This window comes from Ostrea edulis, chromosome 6, assembly GCF_947568905.1.
Source record: "Ostrea edulis chromosome 6, xbOstEdul1.1, whole genome shotgun sequence".
Lineage (NCBI taxonomy): Eukaryota > Metazoa > Mollusca > Bivalvia > Ostreida > Ostreidae > Ostrea > Ostrea edulis.
Genome location: NC_079169.1, coordinates 20032197 through 20049186, shown reverse-complemented (window position 1 = coordinate 20049186; position 16990 = coordinate 20032197). Strand labels below are relative to the sequence as shown.

Below are 16990 nucleotides of genomic sequence, written 5' to 3'. Positions count from 1 at the left end.
ATTTATCTACATTTTTTCCTATATATTCCCATGTAAAATTTCTTAAACACTCCTCCTTATATATTCCCATGTAAAAAAAAATCAAAAAAAAAAAATCGATCTTCTATGTGACCCCAACCTTCGCCAGGGGACCATGAATTCCACAAATTTTAATCTGCACTACCTGATAATGCTTTTACATTAAAATGACTAATCATTACTATGCTCTTCTTGAGATGAAGATTTTTGAACATATATATTTTTTAAATATTTCAATGTCAAACTTTGAACCCCTATTGTGGCCCCTCCCTACCCCCTGGGGGCATGACTTGAACAAACTTTAATTTACACTACCTGAAGATGCTTCCATATAAATATGATTAATCACAGCTTTGCTATTCTTGAGAAGAAGATTTTTAAAGATGTTCCCTATATATTTGTGTGTAAAACTTTGATCCCCCTTGGGGCCCAATCTTATCCCCGGGGGCCATGATTTGAAGAAACTTGAATCTGCACTATGTCAGAAAGTTTTCATGTAAAAATCAGCTTTTCTGGCTCAGTGGTTCTTGAAAAGAAGATTTTTAAAGATTTTCCCTATATATTTGTATGTAAAACTTTGATCCCCTATTGTGGCCCCATCCAACCCCAGGCGCCCATGATTTGAACAAACTTGAATCTACATTATGTCAGGAAGCTTTCTTGTAAATCTCAGCTTTTCTGGCTTAGTGCTTCTTGAGAAAAAGATTTTAAAAGTTTTTCCCTATATATTTGTGTGCAAAACTTTGATCCCCCCTTGGGGCCCCATCCTATCCCCGGGGGCCATGATTTGAACAAACTTGAATCTGCAATATGTCAGGAAGCTTTCTGGTAAATTTCAGCTCTTCTGGCCCAGTGGTTCTTGAGAAGAAGATTTTTAAATGACCCCACCCTATTGTTGCATTTTTGTGATTATCTCCCCTTTGAAAGGAACATGGCCCTTCATTTGAACAAACTTGAAAGCCCTTCACCCAAGGATGCTTTTGGCCAAGTTTGGTTGAAATTGGCGCAGTGGTTCTGGAGAAGAAGTCGAAAATGTGAAAAGTTTACAGACAGACAGACGGACAGACAAACAGACGGACGTTGGACAAAATGTGATCAGAATAGCTCACTTGAACCTTCGGTTCAGGTGAGCTAATAATCTGATCATATTCAGAACACTCTCTCGCGGATCGAAACACTTGAGAGATATAAACACCATATGTACAGTGTAGGTGATATTGGAATGTTGCTGCATAAATATAGCAGTTTGACGATGGAGAAGCTTTAATCATCATGTTAGTCATGTAGTTGAGTTGTTTTCCATTAGATATTAAAAAAGTAGGTTTGACTTCAAATCAAGTTCACAATGTCAAGCTTCACAAAAACGTAATCTTCACAATGTCAGAAAACTGCCATGTAAAATTGAATAGCCCTGCTCCAGTTGTTCATCAGAAGAATATTTCAAAAGCATACCCTTTATATTTGTATGTAAAACTAGAATCCCTTATTGTGGCTCGACACTACTCCGGGGTCAATGGTTTTAACAAACTTTAATCTGGAGTATGTCACAAAGCTTTCATGCGAATATGAAAATTCCTGGCCTAGTGGTTGTTGGGAAAACTCTTAAATGCTTGTATTTTCGTAATGATTTCCCTTTGAAGGGATATGAGCCTTCCTTTCAACAGACTTAAAATCTCCTTTACCACATGGGTCATTTCTACAATGTCTCATTGAAATTGGTCCAAAGGTTCTAGAGCAAAGAAGTGAAAAGTCTACAAACAGGGGCCCGCACGACGGACGGATGAATAGAAAGAAAAAAGACAAAGCTGAACCAGAAAAGCTCACGTGAGGTTTCATCTCAGGTGAGCTCACCCACATCACGCACAAATGTATACCGTCGATGAAATCAGCTTAACACAAAAGCTTTAGTTAAATCTTTTTCAACTGCATATTACCGAAACTTACTATTCTCACAGTTAGTCCCATTAAATCCCGCAACACATTGACATTCGTAGCTATCAATTTGCTCTGTGCATGTTCCATTGTTCTGACAAGGTTCCGCCGCACATTCATCTATATCTGAAATGAAATACATCCATGGTTCATATCCCGAGAAATTTTTTCCAAGAAAATAAACACCATTTAATTATGGGTCTGATTATTTCCACATTATTTTCTAAGAAAAGCAAGATAACTATTTAAATAAAATTAACATATAAAATACGTAGCTCGTTTTAAGACAAAATTCATTTTGCATCCATTCTAACTGCATCTATATCTTGTCCTTGTAATAAACATCATTTCTTTTCAAACGGAATCAATGTGAATTATTTCTAATAATAACAGCATGTGAAGACCTAAAATCAAATATGGTTTACAAATGTGAAAAATTCAACATCCAACAAATTAATTCAAAAATACATTTTGTAAATTTACTTACCATTCTCGCAGTCAGTCCCATTAAATCCTGCAACACATTGACATTCGTAGCTATCAATTTGATCTGTGCATGTTCCATTGTTCTGACAAGGTTCTGTCGCACATTCATCTATATCTGAAACGAAATAGTTAAATGGAGAAATGATAGATTGTTTCCAAGGAAAAATAAAACATGAAGAAATGATAGAGTGTTTCCAAGGAAATATCAAACAAGTTCAATAGCTTGATATTGAAATAGCAAAAAGTCGTTACTTTCTACATCATCAAAAGCTAAGATAACGAACGGTGATCAATCTCATATTTCCTCTAAGGAATACGAAATAAAAACTAGGGCAATCACGGTCCCTTGGACATAACAGAAATGGTATCAAGTGCTTAGGAGGAGTAAGCATCCACTGTCCACTGGTCACACCCAACGCGAACTCTTATGTCTTGATGAAGTCAACGGAGTAATCCATAGTCCATATCAGTGTGCCAAGAACGGCCTAACAATTGGTATGAAACATGTCAGACAGGATTTGACTGAATGATAGATCATATTGGCAAACTATATCGTCATAACGACCATAGAATTTGCGAAATGCTGACTTTAAACAATACTATTAAACCCCTTGTAACATCAACTTGATTACCGTAGCACTCTTTGATTTACAAGAGGCCCATGGGCCACATCGCTCACCTGAGAAAAGAGTGTTTATGTTTTAAACCCAACATGGCAGGTGTGAGCACAAAATCAATAGGGGGTCATACACGTTGTAAATATGTGCATTAAGTGTGTAATTATAACAATTGAATGCCCTTCAGTCAAAGATTTTTGGTGCCAAGATTAATGATATTCACCAAGTTGTTCAAAAGGAATCGACGGCGAGTTTTCTTCTTCTTAATTTATAAATGAAGACAAAAATGAAATTATATCACTAGATTGATTTGGATGCAAAACTAACAAGAGCAGAAAAAATTGAAAATTTATCTACATTTTTTCCTATATATTCCCATGTAAAATTTCTTAAACACTCCTCCTTATATATTCCCATGTAAAAAAAAATCAAAAAAAAAAATCGATCTTCTATGTGACCCCAACCTTCGCCAGGGGACCATGAATTCCACAAATTTTAATCTGCACTACCTGATAATGCTTTTACATTAAAATGACTAATCATTACTATGCTCTTCTTGAGATGAAGATTTTTGAACATATATATTTTTTAAATATTTCAATGTCAAACTTTGAACCCCTATTGTGGCCCCTCCCTACCCCCTGGGGGCATGACTTGAACAAACTTTAATTTACACTACCTGAAGATGCTTCCATATAAATATGATTAATCACAGCTTTGCTATTCTTGAGAAGAAGATTTTTAAAGATGTTCCCTATATATTTGTGTGTAAAACTTTGATCCCCCTTGGGGCCCAATCTTATCCCCGGGGGCCATGATTTGAAGAAACTTGAATCTGCACTATGTCAGAAAGTTTTCATGTAAAAATCAGCTTTTCTGGCTCAGTGGTTCTTGAAAAGAAGATTTTTAAAGATTTTCCCTATATATTTGTATGTAAAACTTTGATCCCCTATTGTGGCCCCATCCAACCCCAGGCGCCCATGATTTGAACAAACTTGAATCTACATTATGTCAGGAAGCTTTCTTGTAAATCTCAGCTTTTCTGGCTTAGTGCTTCTTGAGAAAAAGATTTTAAAAGTTTTTCCCTATATATTTGTGTGCAAAACTTTGATCCCCCCTTGGGGCCCCATCCTATCCCCGGGGGCCATGATTTGAACAAACTTGAATCTGCAATATGTCAGGAAGCTTTCTGGTAAATTTCAGCTCTTCTGGCCCAGTGGTTCTTGAGAAGAAGATTTTTAAATGACCCCACCCTATTGTTGCATTTTTGTGATTATCTCCCCTTTGAAAGGAACATGGCCCTTCATTTGAACAAACTTGAAAGCCCTTCACCCAAGGATGCTTTTGGCCAAGTTTGGTTGAAATTGGCGCAGTGGTTCTGGAGAAGAAGTCGAAAATGTGAAAAGTTTACAGACAGACAGACGGACAGACAAACAGACGGACGTTGGACAAAATGTGATCAGAATAGCTCACTTGAACCTTCGGTTCAGGTGAGCTAATAATCTGATCATATTCAGAACACTCTCTCGCGGATCGAAACACTTGAGAGATATAAACACCATATGTACAGTGTAGGTGATATTGGAATGTTGCTGCATAAATATAGCAGTTTGACGATGGAGAAGCTTTAATCATCATGTTAGTCATGTAGTTGAGTTGTTTTCCATTAGATATTAAAAAAGTAGGTTTGACTTCAAATCAAGTTCACAATGTCAAGCTTCACAAAAACGTAATCTTCACAATGTCAGAAAACTGCCATGTAAAATTGAATAGCCCTGCTCCAGTTGTTCATCAGAAGAATATTTCAAAAGCATACCCTTTATATTTGTATGTAAAACTAGAATCCCTTATTGTGGCTCGACACTACTCCGGGGTCAATGGTTTTAACAAACTTTAATCTGGAGTATGTCACAAAGCTTTCATGCGAATATGAAAATTCCTGGCCTAGTGGTTGTTGGGAAAACTCTTAAATGCTTGTATTTTCGTAATGATTTCCCTTTGAAGGGATATGAGCCTTCCTTTCAACAGACTTAAAATCTCCTTTACCACATGGGTCATTTCTACAATGTCTCATTGAAATTGGTCCAAAGGTTCTAGAGCAAAGAAGTGAAAAGTCTACAAACAGGGGCCCGCACGACGGACGGATGAATAGAAAGAAAAAAGACAAAGCTGAACCAGAAAAGCTCACGTGAGGTTTCATCTCAGGTGAGCTCACCCACATCACGCACAAATGTATACCGTCGATGAAATCAGCTTAACACAAAAGCTTTAGTTAAATCTTTTTCAACTGCATATTACCGAAACTTACTATTCTCACAGTTAGTCCCATTAAATCCCGCAACACATTGACATTCGTAGCTATCAATTTGATCTGTGCATGTTCCATTGTTCTGACACGGTTCCGTCGCACATTCATCTATATCTGAAACGAAATAGTTAGATGGAGAAAATGATAGATTGTTTCCAAGGAAAAATAAAACATGAAGAAATGATAGATTGTTTCCAAGGAAATATAAAACAAGTTCAATAGCTTCATATTGAAATAGCAAAAACAGCGTCACTTTCTACATCATGAAAAGCTAAGATAACGAACGATGATCAATCTCATAACTCCTCTAAGGAATACGAAATAAATTCTAGGGCAATCACGGACCCCTGGACATAACAGAAATGGCATCAAGTGCTTAGGAGGAGTAAACATCCACTGTCCACTGGTCAGACTCCACGCGAACTCTTATGTCTTGATGAAGTCAACGGAGTAATCCATAGTCCATATCAGTATGCGAAGAACGGCCTAACAATTGGTATGAAACATGTCAGACAGGATTTGATGAATGATAGGTCATATTGCCAAACTATATCATCATAACGACCATAGAATTTGTGAAATGCTGACTTTAAACAATACTAGTGAACCCATTGTAACATCAACTTGATTACCGTAGCACGCTTTGATTTATGATCTGATCATATTCAGAACACTCTCTCGCGGATCGAAATAGTTGAGAGATTTAAACACCATATGTACAGTGTAGGTGATATTGGAATGTTGCTGCATAAATATAGCAGTTTGACGATGGAGAAGCTTTAATCATCATGTTAGTCATGTAGTTGAGTTGTTTTCCATTAGATATTAAAAAAGTAGGTTTGACTTCAAATCAAGTTCACAATGTCAAGCTTCACAAAAACGTAATATTCACTATGTCAGAAAACTGCCATGTGAAATTGAATAGCTCTGATCTAGTTGTTCATCAGAAGAATATTTTAAAAGCACACTCTTTATATTTGTATGTAAAACTAGAATCCCTTATTGTGGCTCCACACTACTCCGGGGTCAATGGTTTTAACAAACTTTAATCTGGAGTATGTCACGAAACTTTCATGCGAATATGAAAATTCCTGGCCTAGTGGTTGTTGGGAAAACTCTTAAATGCTTGTATTTTCGTAATGATTTCCCTTTGAAGGGATATGAGCCTTCCTTTCAACAGACTTAAATCTCCTTTACCACATGGGTCATTTCTAAAATGTCTCATTGAAATTGGTCCAGAGGTTCTAGAGCAAAGAAGTGAAAAGTCCACAAACAGGGGCCCGCACAACGAACGGATGAATAGAAAGAGAAAAACCAAAGGTCGACCAGAAAAGCTCACGTGAGGTTTCATCTCAGGTGAGCTCACCAACATGACGCAGAAATGTATAGCATCGATAAAATCAGCTTAACACAAAAGCTTTAATTAAATCTTTTTCAACTGCATATTACCAAAACTTACTATTCTCACAGTTAGTCCCATTAAATCCCGCAACACATTGACATTCGTAGCTATCAATTTGATCTGTGCATGTTCCATTGTTCTGACAAGGTTCCGCCGCACATTCATCTATATCTGAAACGAAATACATCTATGCTAAATATGCCGAGAAATTTTCTCCAAGAAAGTAAACACCATTTGATTATGGGTCTGATTATTTCCACATTATTTTCTAAGAAAACCAAGATACCTAATTAAATAAAATTAATATACAAAATACCTAGCTCGTTTTCAGACAAAACTCATTTTGAATCCATTCTAATTGCATCTATATCTTGTCCTTGTAATAAACCTATCTTTTCAAACGGAATCGATGTGAATTATTTTTAATAATAACAGCATGTGAAGATATAAAATCAAATATGGTTTACAAATGCGAACAATTCAACATCCAACAAATTAATTCAAAAACACATTTTGTAAATTTACTTACCATTCTCGCAGTTAGTCCCATTAAATCCCGCAACACATTGACATTCATAGCTATCAATTTGATCTGTGCATGTTCCATTGTTCTGACACGGTTCCGTCGCACATTCATCTATATCTGAAACGAAATAGTTAGATGGAGAAATGATAGATTGTTTAGTAGGAAGAGTATATCATGAAGAAATGATAAGATTGTTTCCAAGGAAATATGAAAGAAGTTTAATAGCTTCATATTGAAATAGCAAAAAGCCGTCACTCTCTACATCATGAAAAGCAAAGATAACGAACGGTGATCAATTTCACAACTCCTCTACGGAATACGAAATAAACATCAACTTAATTACCGTAGCTCGCTTTGATTTATCTGATCATATTCAGAACACTCTCTAACACACTGAAACAGTTGAGAGATATAAACACCATATGTACAATGTATGTGATATTGGAATGTTACTGCATAAATATAGCAGTTTGACGATGGAGAAGCTTTAATCATCATGTTAGTCATGTAGGTGAGTTGTTTTCCATTAGATATTAAAAAAGTAGGTCTGACTCCAAATCAAGTTCACAATGTCAAGCTTCACAAAAACGTAATCTTCACTATGTCAGAAAACTGCCATGTAAAATTGAATAGCCCTGCTCCAGTTGTTCATAAGAAGAATATTTTAAAAGCATACCCTTTATATTTGTATGTAAAACTTGAATCTCTTATTGTGGCTCGACACTACTCCGGGGTCAATGGTTTTAGCAAACTTGAATCTAGAGTATGTCACGAAGTTTTCATGCGCATATGAAATTTCTTGGCCTAGTGGTTGTTGAGAAGACTCTTAAATTCTTGTATTTTCGTAATGATTTCCCTTTTGAAGGAATATGAGCCTTCCTTTCAATAAACTTAAATATCCTTTACCACATGGGTCATTTCTATAATGTTTCATTGAAATTGGTCCAGAGGGTTTAGAGCAAAAAAGTGAAAAGTCTACAAACAGAGGGACGCACAACGGACGGATGAATAGAAAGAGAAGAGACAAAGGTCGACCAGAAAACCTCACGTGAGCTTTCAGCTCAGGTGAGCTCACCCACATCACGCACAAATGTATACCGTCGATGAAATCAGCTTAACAGAACAGCTTTAGTTAAGTCTTTTTCAACTGCATATTACCGAAACTTACTATTCTCACAGCTACTCCCATTAAATCCCGCAACACATTGACATTCATAGCTATCAATGTGATCTGTGCATGTTCCATTGTTCTGACAAGGTTCCGCCGAACATTCATCTATATCTGAAACGAAATACATCCATGGTACATATGCCGAGAAATTTTCTCCAAGAAAATAAACACCATTTGATTATGGATCTGATTATTTCCACATTATTTTCTAAAAAAAACCAAGATAACTATTTAAATAAAATTAACATACAAAATACGTAGCTCGTTTTAAGACAAAATTCATTTTGCATCCATTCTAATTGCATCTATATCTTGTCCTTGTATTAAACATCATTTCTTTTCAAACGGAATCGATTTGAATAATTTCTAATAATAAGAGCATGTGAAGATCAAAAATCGAATATGGTTTACAAATGAGAACAATTCAACATCCAACAAATTAATTCAAAGACGTATTTTGTAAATTTACTTACCATTCTCGCAGTTAGTCCCATTAAATCCCGCAACACATTGACATTCGTAGCTATCAATTTGATCTGTGCATGTTCCATTGTTCTGACAAGGTTCCGTCGCACATTCATCTATATCTGAAACGAAATAGTTAGATGAAGAAATGATAGATTGTTTCCAAGGAAAAATAAAACATGAAGAAATGATAGAGTGTTTCCAACGAAATATAAAACAAGTTTGATAGCTTGATATTGAAATAGCAAAAAGTCGTCACTTTCTACATCATGAAAAGCTAAGATAACGAACGGTGATCAATCTCATATTTCCTCTAAGGAATACGAAATAAAAACTAGGGCAATCACGGACCCCTGGACATAACAGAAATCGTATCAAGTGCTTAGGAGGAGTAAGCATCCACTGTCCACCGGTCACACCCAACGCGAACTCTTATGTCTTGATGAAGTCAACGGAGTAATCCATAGTCCATATCAGTGTGCCAAGAACGGTCTAACAATTGGTATGAAACATGTCAGACAGGATTTGACTGAATGATAGGTCATATTGGCAAACTATATCGTCATAACGACCATAGAAATTGCGAAATACTGACTTTAAACAACACTATTGAACCCCTTGTAACAGCAACTTGATTACCGTAGCACGCTTTGATTTATAATCTGATCATATTCAGAACACACTCTCGCGGATCGAAACAGTTGAGAGATATAAACACCATAAGTACAGTGTAGGTGATATTGGAATGTTGCTGCATAAATATAGCAGTTTGACGATGGAGAAGCTTTAATCATCATGTTAGTCATGCAGTTGAGTTGTTTTCCATTAGATATTAAAAAAGTAGGTCTGACTTCAAATCAAGTTCACAATGTCAAGCTTCACGAAAACGTAATCTTCACTATGTCAGAAAACTGCCATGTAAAATTGAATGGCCTTGCTCCAGTTGTTCATCAGAAGAATATTTTAAAAGCATACCCTTTATATTTGTATGTAAAACTAGAATCCCTTATTGTGGCTCCACACTACTCCGGGGTGAATGGTTTTAACAAACTTTAATCTGGAGTATGTCACGAAGCTTTCATGCGAATATGAAAATCCCTGGCCTAGTGGTTGTTGGGAAAACTCTTAAATTCTTGTATTTTCGTAATGATTTCCCTTTGAATGGATATGAGACTTCCTTTCAATAGACTTAAATCTCCTTTACCACATGGGTCATTTCTACAATGTTTGATTTAAATTGGTCCAGAGGTTCTAGAGCAAAGAAGTGAAAAGTCTACAAACAGGGGGACGCACGACAGACGGATGAATAGAAAGAGAAAAGCCAAAGCTCAACCAGAAAAGCTCACGTGAGGTTTCATCTCAGGTGAGCTCACCCACATGACACACAAATGTATAGCATCAATAAAATCAGCTTAACACAAAAGCTTTAGTTAAATCTTTTTCAACTGCATATTACCGAAACTTACTATTCTCACAGTTAGTCCCATTAAATCCCGCAACACATTGACATTCGTAGCTATCAATTTGATCTGTGCATGTCCCATTGTTCTGACAAGGTTCCGGCGCACATTCATCTATATCTAAAACGAAATACATCCGTGGTACATATGCCGATAAATTCTGTCCATGAAAATGAACACCATTTGATTATGGGTCTGATTATTTCCACATTATTTTCTAAGAAAACCAAGATACCTAATTAAATAAAATGAACACACAAAATACGTAGCTCGTTTTAAGACAAAACTCATTTTGCATCCATTCTAATTGCATCTATATCATGTCCTTATAATAAACATCATTTCTTTTCAAACGGAATCGGTGTGAATTAATTCAAATAATAACAGTATGTGAGGACGTAAAATCAAATATGGTTTACAAATGCAAAAAATTCAACACGCAAAAAATTAATTCAAAAATATATTTTGTAAATTTACTTACCATTCTCGCAGTTGGTCCCATTAAATCCCGCAACACATTGACATTCGTAGCTATCAATTTGATCTGTGCATGTTCCATTGTTCTGACACGGTTCCGTCGCACATTCATCTATATCTGAAACGAAATAGTTAGATGGAGAAATGATAGATTGTTTCCAAGGAAAAATATATCATGAAGAAATGATAGATTGTTTCCACGGAAATATAAAACAAGTTCAATAGCTTGATATTGAAATAGCAAAAAGCCGTCACTCTCTACATCATGAAAAGCAAAGATAACGAACGGTGATCAGTCTCACAACTCCTCTACGGAATACGAAATAAACATCATCTTAATTACCGTAGCTCGCTTTGATTTATCTGATCATATTCAGAACACTCTCTAGCGCACTGAAACAGTTGAGAGATATAAACACCATATGTACAATGTATGTGATATTGGAATGGTACTGCATAAATATAGCAGTGTGACGATGGAGAGGCTTTAATCATCATGTTAGTCATGTAGTTGAGTTGTTTTCCATTAGATATTAAAAAAGTGGGTCTGACTCCAAATCAAGTTCACGATATCAAGCTTCACAAAAACGTAATCTTCACTATGTCAGAAAACTGCCATGTAAAATTGAATAGCCCTGCTCCAGTTGTTCATAAGAAGAATATTTTAAAAGCATACCCTTTATATTTGTATGTAAAACTAGAATCCCTGATTGTGGCTCCACACTACTCCGGGGTGAATGGTTTTAACAAACTTGAATCTGGAGTATGTCACGAAGGTTTCATGCACATATGAAATTTTTGGCCTAGTGGTTGAGAAGACTCTTAAATTCTTGTATTTTCGTAATGATTTCCCTTTTGAAGGGATATGAGCCTTCCTTTCAATAGACTTAAATATCCTTTACCACATGGGTCATTTCTATAATGTTTCATTGAAATTGGTCCAGAGGTTTTAGAGCGAAAAAGTGAAAAGTCTACAAACAGAGGGACGCACAACGGACGGATGAATAGAAAGAGAAAAGACAAAGGTCGACCAGAAAACCTCACGTGAGCTTTCAGCTCAGGTGAGCTCAACCACATGACGTCCAAACGTATACCGTCGATGAAATCAGCTTTACACAAAAGCTTTAGTTAAATCTTTTTTAACTGCATATTGCCGAAACTTACTATTCTCACAGTTAGTCCCATTAAATCCCGCAACACATTGACATTCGTAGCTATCAATTTGATCTGTGCATGTTCCATTGTTCTGACAAGGTTCCGCCGCACATTCATCTATATCTGAAACGAAATACATCCATGGTACATATGCCGAGAAATTTTCTCCAAGAAAATAAACACCATTTGATTATGGGTCTGATTATTTCCATATTATTTTCTAAGAAAACCAAGATAACTATTTAAATAAAATTAACATACAAAATACGTAGCTCGTTTTCAGACAAAATTCATTTTGCATCCATTCTAATTGCATCTACATCTTGTCCTTGTAATAAACATCATTACTTTTCAAACGGAATTGATGTGAATTATTTCTAATAATAACAGCATGTGAAGATCTAAAATCAAATATTGTTTACAAATGTGAAAAATTCAACATCCAACATATTAATTCAAAAATACATTTTGTAAATTTACTTACCATTCTCGCAGTTAGTCCCATTAAACCCCGCAACACATTTACATTCGTAGCTATTAATTTGATCTGTGCATGTTCCATTGTGCTGACAAGGTTCCGCCGTACATTCATCTATATCTGAAACGAAATAGTTAGATGGAGAAAATGATAGATTGTTTCCAAGGAAAAATAAAATATGAAGAAGTGATAGAGTGTTTCCAAGGAAATATAAAACAAGTTCAAGAACCTCATATTGAAATGGCAAAAAGTCGTCACATTCCACATCATCAAAAGCTAAGATAACGAACGGTGATCAATCTCACAACTCCTCTAAGGAATACGAAATAAAAACTAGGGCAATCACGGACCCCTGGACATAACAGAAATGGTATCAAGTGCTTAGGAGGAGTAAGCATCCACTGTCCACCGGTCACACCCAACGCGAACTCTTACATGTATGTCTTGATGAAGTCAACGGAGTAATCCATAGTCCATATCAGTGTGCCAAGAACGGTCTAACAATTGGTATGAAACATGTCAGACAGGATTTGACTGAATGATAGGTCATATTGGCAAACTATATCGTCATAACGACCATAGAATTAGCGAAATGCTGACTTTAAACAATACTATTGAACCCCTTGTAACAGCAACTTGATTACCGTAGCACGCTTTGATTTATAATCTCATCATATTCAGAACACTCTCTTGCGCACTGAAACAGTTGAGAGATATAAACACCATATGTACAATGTATGTGATATTGGAATGTTACTGCATAAATATAGCAGTTTGACGATGGAGAAGCTTTAATCATCATGCTAGTCATGTAGTTGAGTTTTTTTTCCATTAGATATTAAAAAAGTAAGTCTCACTCCAAATCAAGTTCACAATGTCAAGCTTCACAAAAACGTAATCTTCACTATGTCAGAAAACTGCCATGTAAAATTGAATAGCCCTGCTCCAGTTGTTCATCAGAAGAATATTTTAAAAGCATACCCTTTATATTTGTATGTAAAACTTGAATTCCTTATTGTGGCTCGACACTACTTCTGGGTCAATGGTTTTAACAAACTTGAATCTAGAGTATGTCACGAAGGTTTCATGCGCATATGAAATTTGTTGGCCTAGTGGTTGTTGAGAAGACTCTTAAATTCTTGTATTTTCGTAATGATTTCCCTTTTGAGGGGATATGAGCCTTCCTTTCAAGAGATTTAAAGTATTCCATGTATAATGAAAGGATGATGCACAATTTTGAAGGATTTAGATCAACATAAAAGTTTATTGTTAAATAATGATGAAAGCAAAGCAGATGAAATTCACATGACTGGTAAATGATTAGAAGCTGACCTTTTTGCACTTAAGATTTTTTGGAAGAGTTGTCTGCCCTTTGTAAAATTTTAAAAAATCTAATTTTCTAAAAATGTGTGTGGTCAATGATTAATTTTATTTCATATTTTCATAAAAAGAAAGTGTATGCAACTTTCTACCAAGAGATTAGTATGAAAATATAATTTGTTTTTAAAATATTGTAATAAAACATGCTTTTCCCATATACTTCAATGTTAAATTTTAGGTGAAATAAATCAAGCAGTAAACAAAATTTTGAAAATTCCTATGGTGTATTATTTTTATTTGATGAACCCTTCAAAATGATACCATGATTACAAATATTCCACCATCCATTTATTAGATATGAAATATGGTCATTATACATTGAATACCTTAAATATCCTTTACCACATGGGTCATTTCTATAATGTTTCATTGAAATTGGTCCAGGGGTTTTAGAGTAAAGAAGTGAAAAGTCTACAAACAGAGGGACGCACAACGGACGGATGAATAGAAAGACAAAAGACAAAGGTCGACCAGAAAAGCTAAGGTGAGCTCATTCACATGACGCACAAATGTATACCGTAGATGAAATCAGTTTAACAAAAGCTTTAGTTAAATCTTTTTCAACTGCATATTACCGAAACTTACTATTCTCACAGTTAGTCCCATTAAACCCCGCAACACATTGACATTCGTAGCTATCAATTTGATCTGTGCATGTTCCATTGTTCTGACAAGGTTCCGCCGCACATTCATCTATATCTGAAACGAAATACATCCATGGTACATATGCCGAGAAAGTCCGTCCATGAAAATAAACACCATTTGATTATGGGTCTGATTATTTCTACATTATTTTCTAAGAAAACCAAGATACCTAGTTAAATAAAATTAACATACAAAACTCATTTTGCATCTATTCTAATTGCATCTATATCTTGTCCTTGTAATAAACATTTCTTTTCAAACGGAATTGATGTGAATTATTTCTGATAATAACAGCATGTGAAGACCTAAAATCAAATATGGTTTACAAATGCGAAAACTTCAACATCCAACAAATTAATTCAAAGACACATTTTGTAAATTTACTTACCATTCTCGCAGTTAGTCCCATTAAACCCCGCAACACATTGACATTCGTAGCTATCAATTTGATCTGTGCATGTTCCATTGTTCTGACAAGGTTCCGTCGCACATTCATCTATATCTGAAACGAAATAGTTAGATGGAGAAGTGATAGATTGTTTCCAAGGAAAAATAAAACTTGAAGAAATGATAGATTGTTTCCAAGGAAATATAAAACAAGTTCAATAGCTTCATATTGAAATAGCAAAAAGCCGTCACTCTCTACATCATGGAAAGCTAAGATAACGAACGGTGATCAATCTCACAACTCCTCTAAGGAATACGAAATAAAAAGTTGGGCAATCATGGACCCATGGACATAACAGAAATGGGATCAAGTGATTAAGAGGAGTAAGCATCCCCTGTTCACCGGTCACACCCAACGCGAACTCTTATGTTTTGATGAAGTCAACGGAGTAATCCATAGTCCATATCAGTGTGCCAAGAACGGCCTAACAATTGGTATGAAACATGTCAGACAGGATTTGACTGAATGATAGGTCATATTGGCAAACTAGATCATCATAACGACCATAGAATTTGCGAAATGCAGACTTTAAAGAATAGTATTGAACCCCTTTTAACAGCAACTTAATTACCGTAGCACGCTTTGATTTATAATCTGATCATATTCAGAACACTCTCTTACGCATTGAAACAGTTGAGAGATATAAACACCATATGTACAATGTATGTGATATTGGAATGTTACTGTATAAATATAGCAGTTTGACGATGGAGAAGCTTTAATCATCATGTTAGTCATGTAGTTGAGTTGTTTTCCATTAGATATTTAAAAAGTAGGTATAACTCCAAATCAAGTTCACAATGTCAAGCTACACAAAAATGTAATCTTCACTATGTCAGAATACTGCCATGTAAAATTGAATAGCCCTGGTCCAGTTGGTCATAAGAAGAATATTTTAAAAGCATACCCTTTATATTTGTATGTAAAATTAGAATCCTTTATTGTGGTTCGACACTACTCCGGGTCAATGGTTTTAACAAACTTGAATCTGTATGTCACGAAGGTTTCATGCGCATATGAAATTTCCTGGGCTAGTGGTTCTTAAGAAGACTCTTAAATTCTTGTATTTTCGTAATGATTTCTCGTTGGAAGGGATATGAGCCTTCCTTTCAACAGACTTACATCTCCTTTACCACAGGGATCATTTACTTATAATAAACATAATTTCTTTTCAAACGGAATCGATGTGAATTATTTCTAATAATAACAGTATGTGCAGACGTATAATCAAATATGGTCTACAAATGCGAAAAATTCAACACGCAAAAAATTAATTCAAAGACACATTTTGTAAATTTACTTACCATTCTCGCAGTTAGTCCCATTAAATCCCGCAACACATTGACATTCGTAGCTATTAATTTGATCTGTACATGTTCCATTGTTCTGACACGGTTCCGTCGCACATTCATTTATATCTGAAACGAAAGGGATGGAGAAATGATAGGTTGTATCCAAGGAAAAATAAAACAAGTTAGACAGCGTGATAATGAAGTAAAGTATTCACTTTCCACATCATGAAGAGCTAAGTTAAGGAACAGCGATCCATCTCATAACTTTTATATGGAATATCAATTCCAATATGAAAAAATTGATTAGCAATGTGGTGAATTGATCTCAAATTATTAACAGCCAACGTCAGGCACGATGCCTAAAAAAACTCCTAACTGAAGCCAATTTTTCCCTGAATAGGGTCAGATACGTCAAAAAATGTGGTGACCCACGCTGCGGGACGTGCGAATACATAGAAAAGGGTAATTCCATAACTTAAAAATCCGGAAAAATATTGAAAATCAGACATCATGAACTGCAAATCTGAGAATCTTATTTACTGTGCCACTTGCACAACCTGTGGAGAAAACGACATAGGACAGACTAAGAAACTCAATGCGTGAGTTAGGGTGCATAAACGACAAATTAAAAATCCTAGTTTGCGGAACACCCCATGTAGCGAATATTTTGCAGAATGCGGGGGTGGTAAATTTAAAGTGTTCCCGTTCTTTAAAATGTGGACTGAAAATG

At 35.5% G+C, this 16990-nt stretch overlaps 1 protein-coding gene across 8 annotated transcripts in view; it reads right to left on the bottom strand.

Moving 5' to 3' along the window:
- Positions 1-16990, bottom strand: part of LOC125645869 (neurogenic locus notch homolog protein 1-like) — a 132422-nt gene that overhangs the window by 41540 nt on the left and 73892 nt on the right. For 6 of the 8 annotated variants that reach the window (XR_008796238.1, XR_008796242.1, XR_008796241.1 and 3 more), the window contains 14 exons: positions 16273-16386; positions 14909-15022; positions 14461-14574; positions 12502-12615; positions 12027-12140; positions 10867-10980; positions 10392-10505; positions 8934-9047; positions 8458-8571; positions 7293-7406; positions 6821-6934; positions 5362-5475; positions 2438-2551; positions 1963-2076 (listed from right to left, as the gene is read on the bottom strand). Coding sequence is in view for 1 of the 8 variants with exons in the window: in XM_056141782.1 (XP_055997757.1) it covers positions 1963-2076; positions 2438-2551; positions 5362-5475; positions 6821-6934; positions 7293-7406; positions 8458-8571; positions 8934-9047; positions 10392-10505; positions 10867-10980; positions 12027-12140; positions 12502-12615; positions 14461-14574; positions 14909-15022; positions 16273-16386 (1596 nt within the window). In the remaining 7 variants the exon portion in view is untranslated. The remainder of the gene's footprint in view (positions 1-1962; positions 2077-2437; positions 2552-5361; positions 5476-6820; positions 6935-7292; positions 7407-8457; positions 8572-8933; positions 9048-10391; positions 10506-10866; positions 10981-12026; positions 12141-12501; positions 12616-14460; positions 14575-14908; positions 15023-16272; positions 16387-16990) is intronic. The other 2 variants (XR_008796239.1, XR_008796240.1) reach the window with 2 other exon arrangements.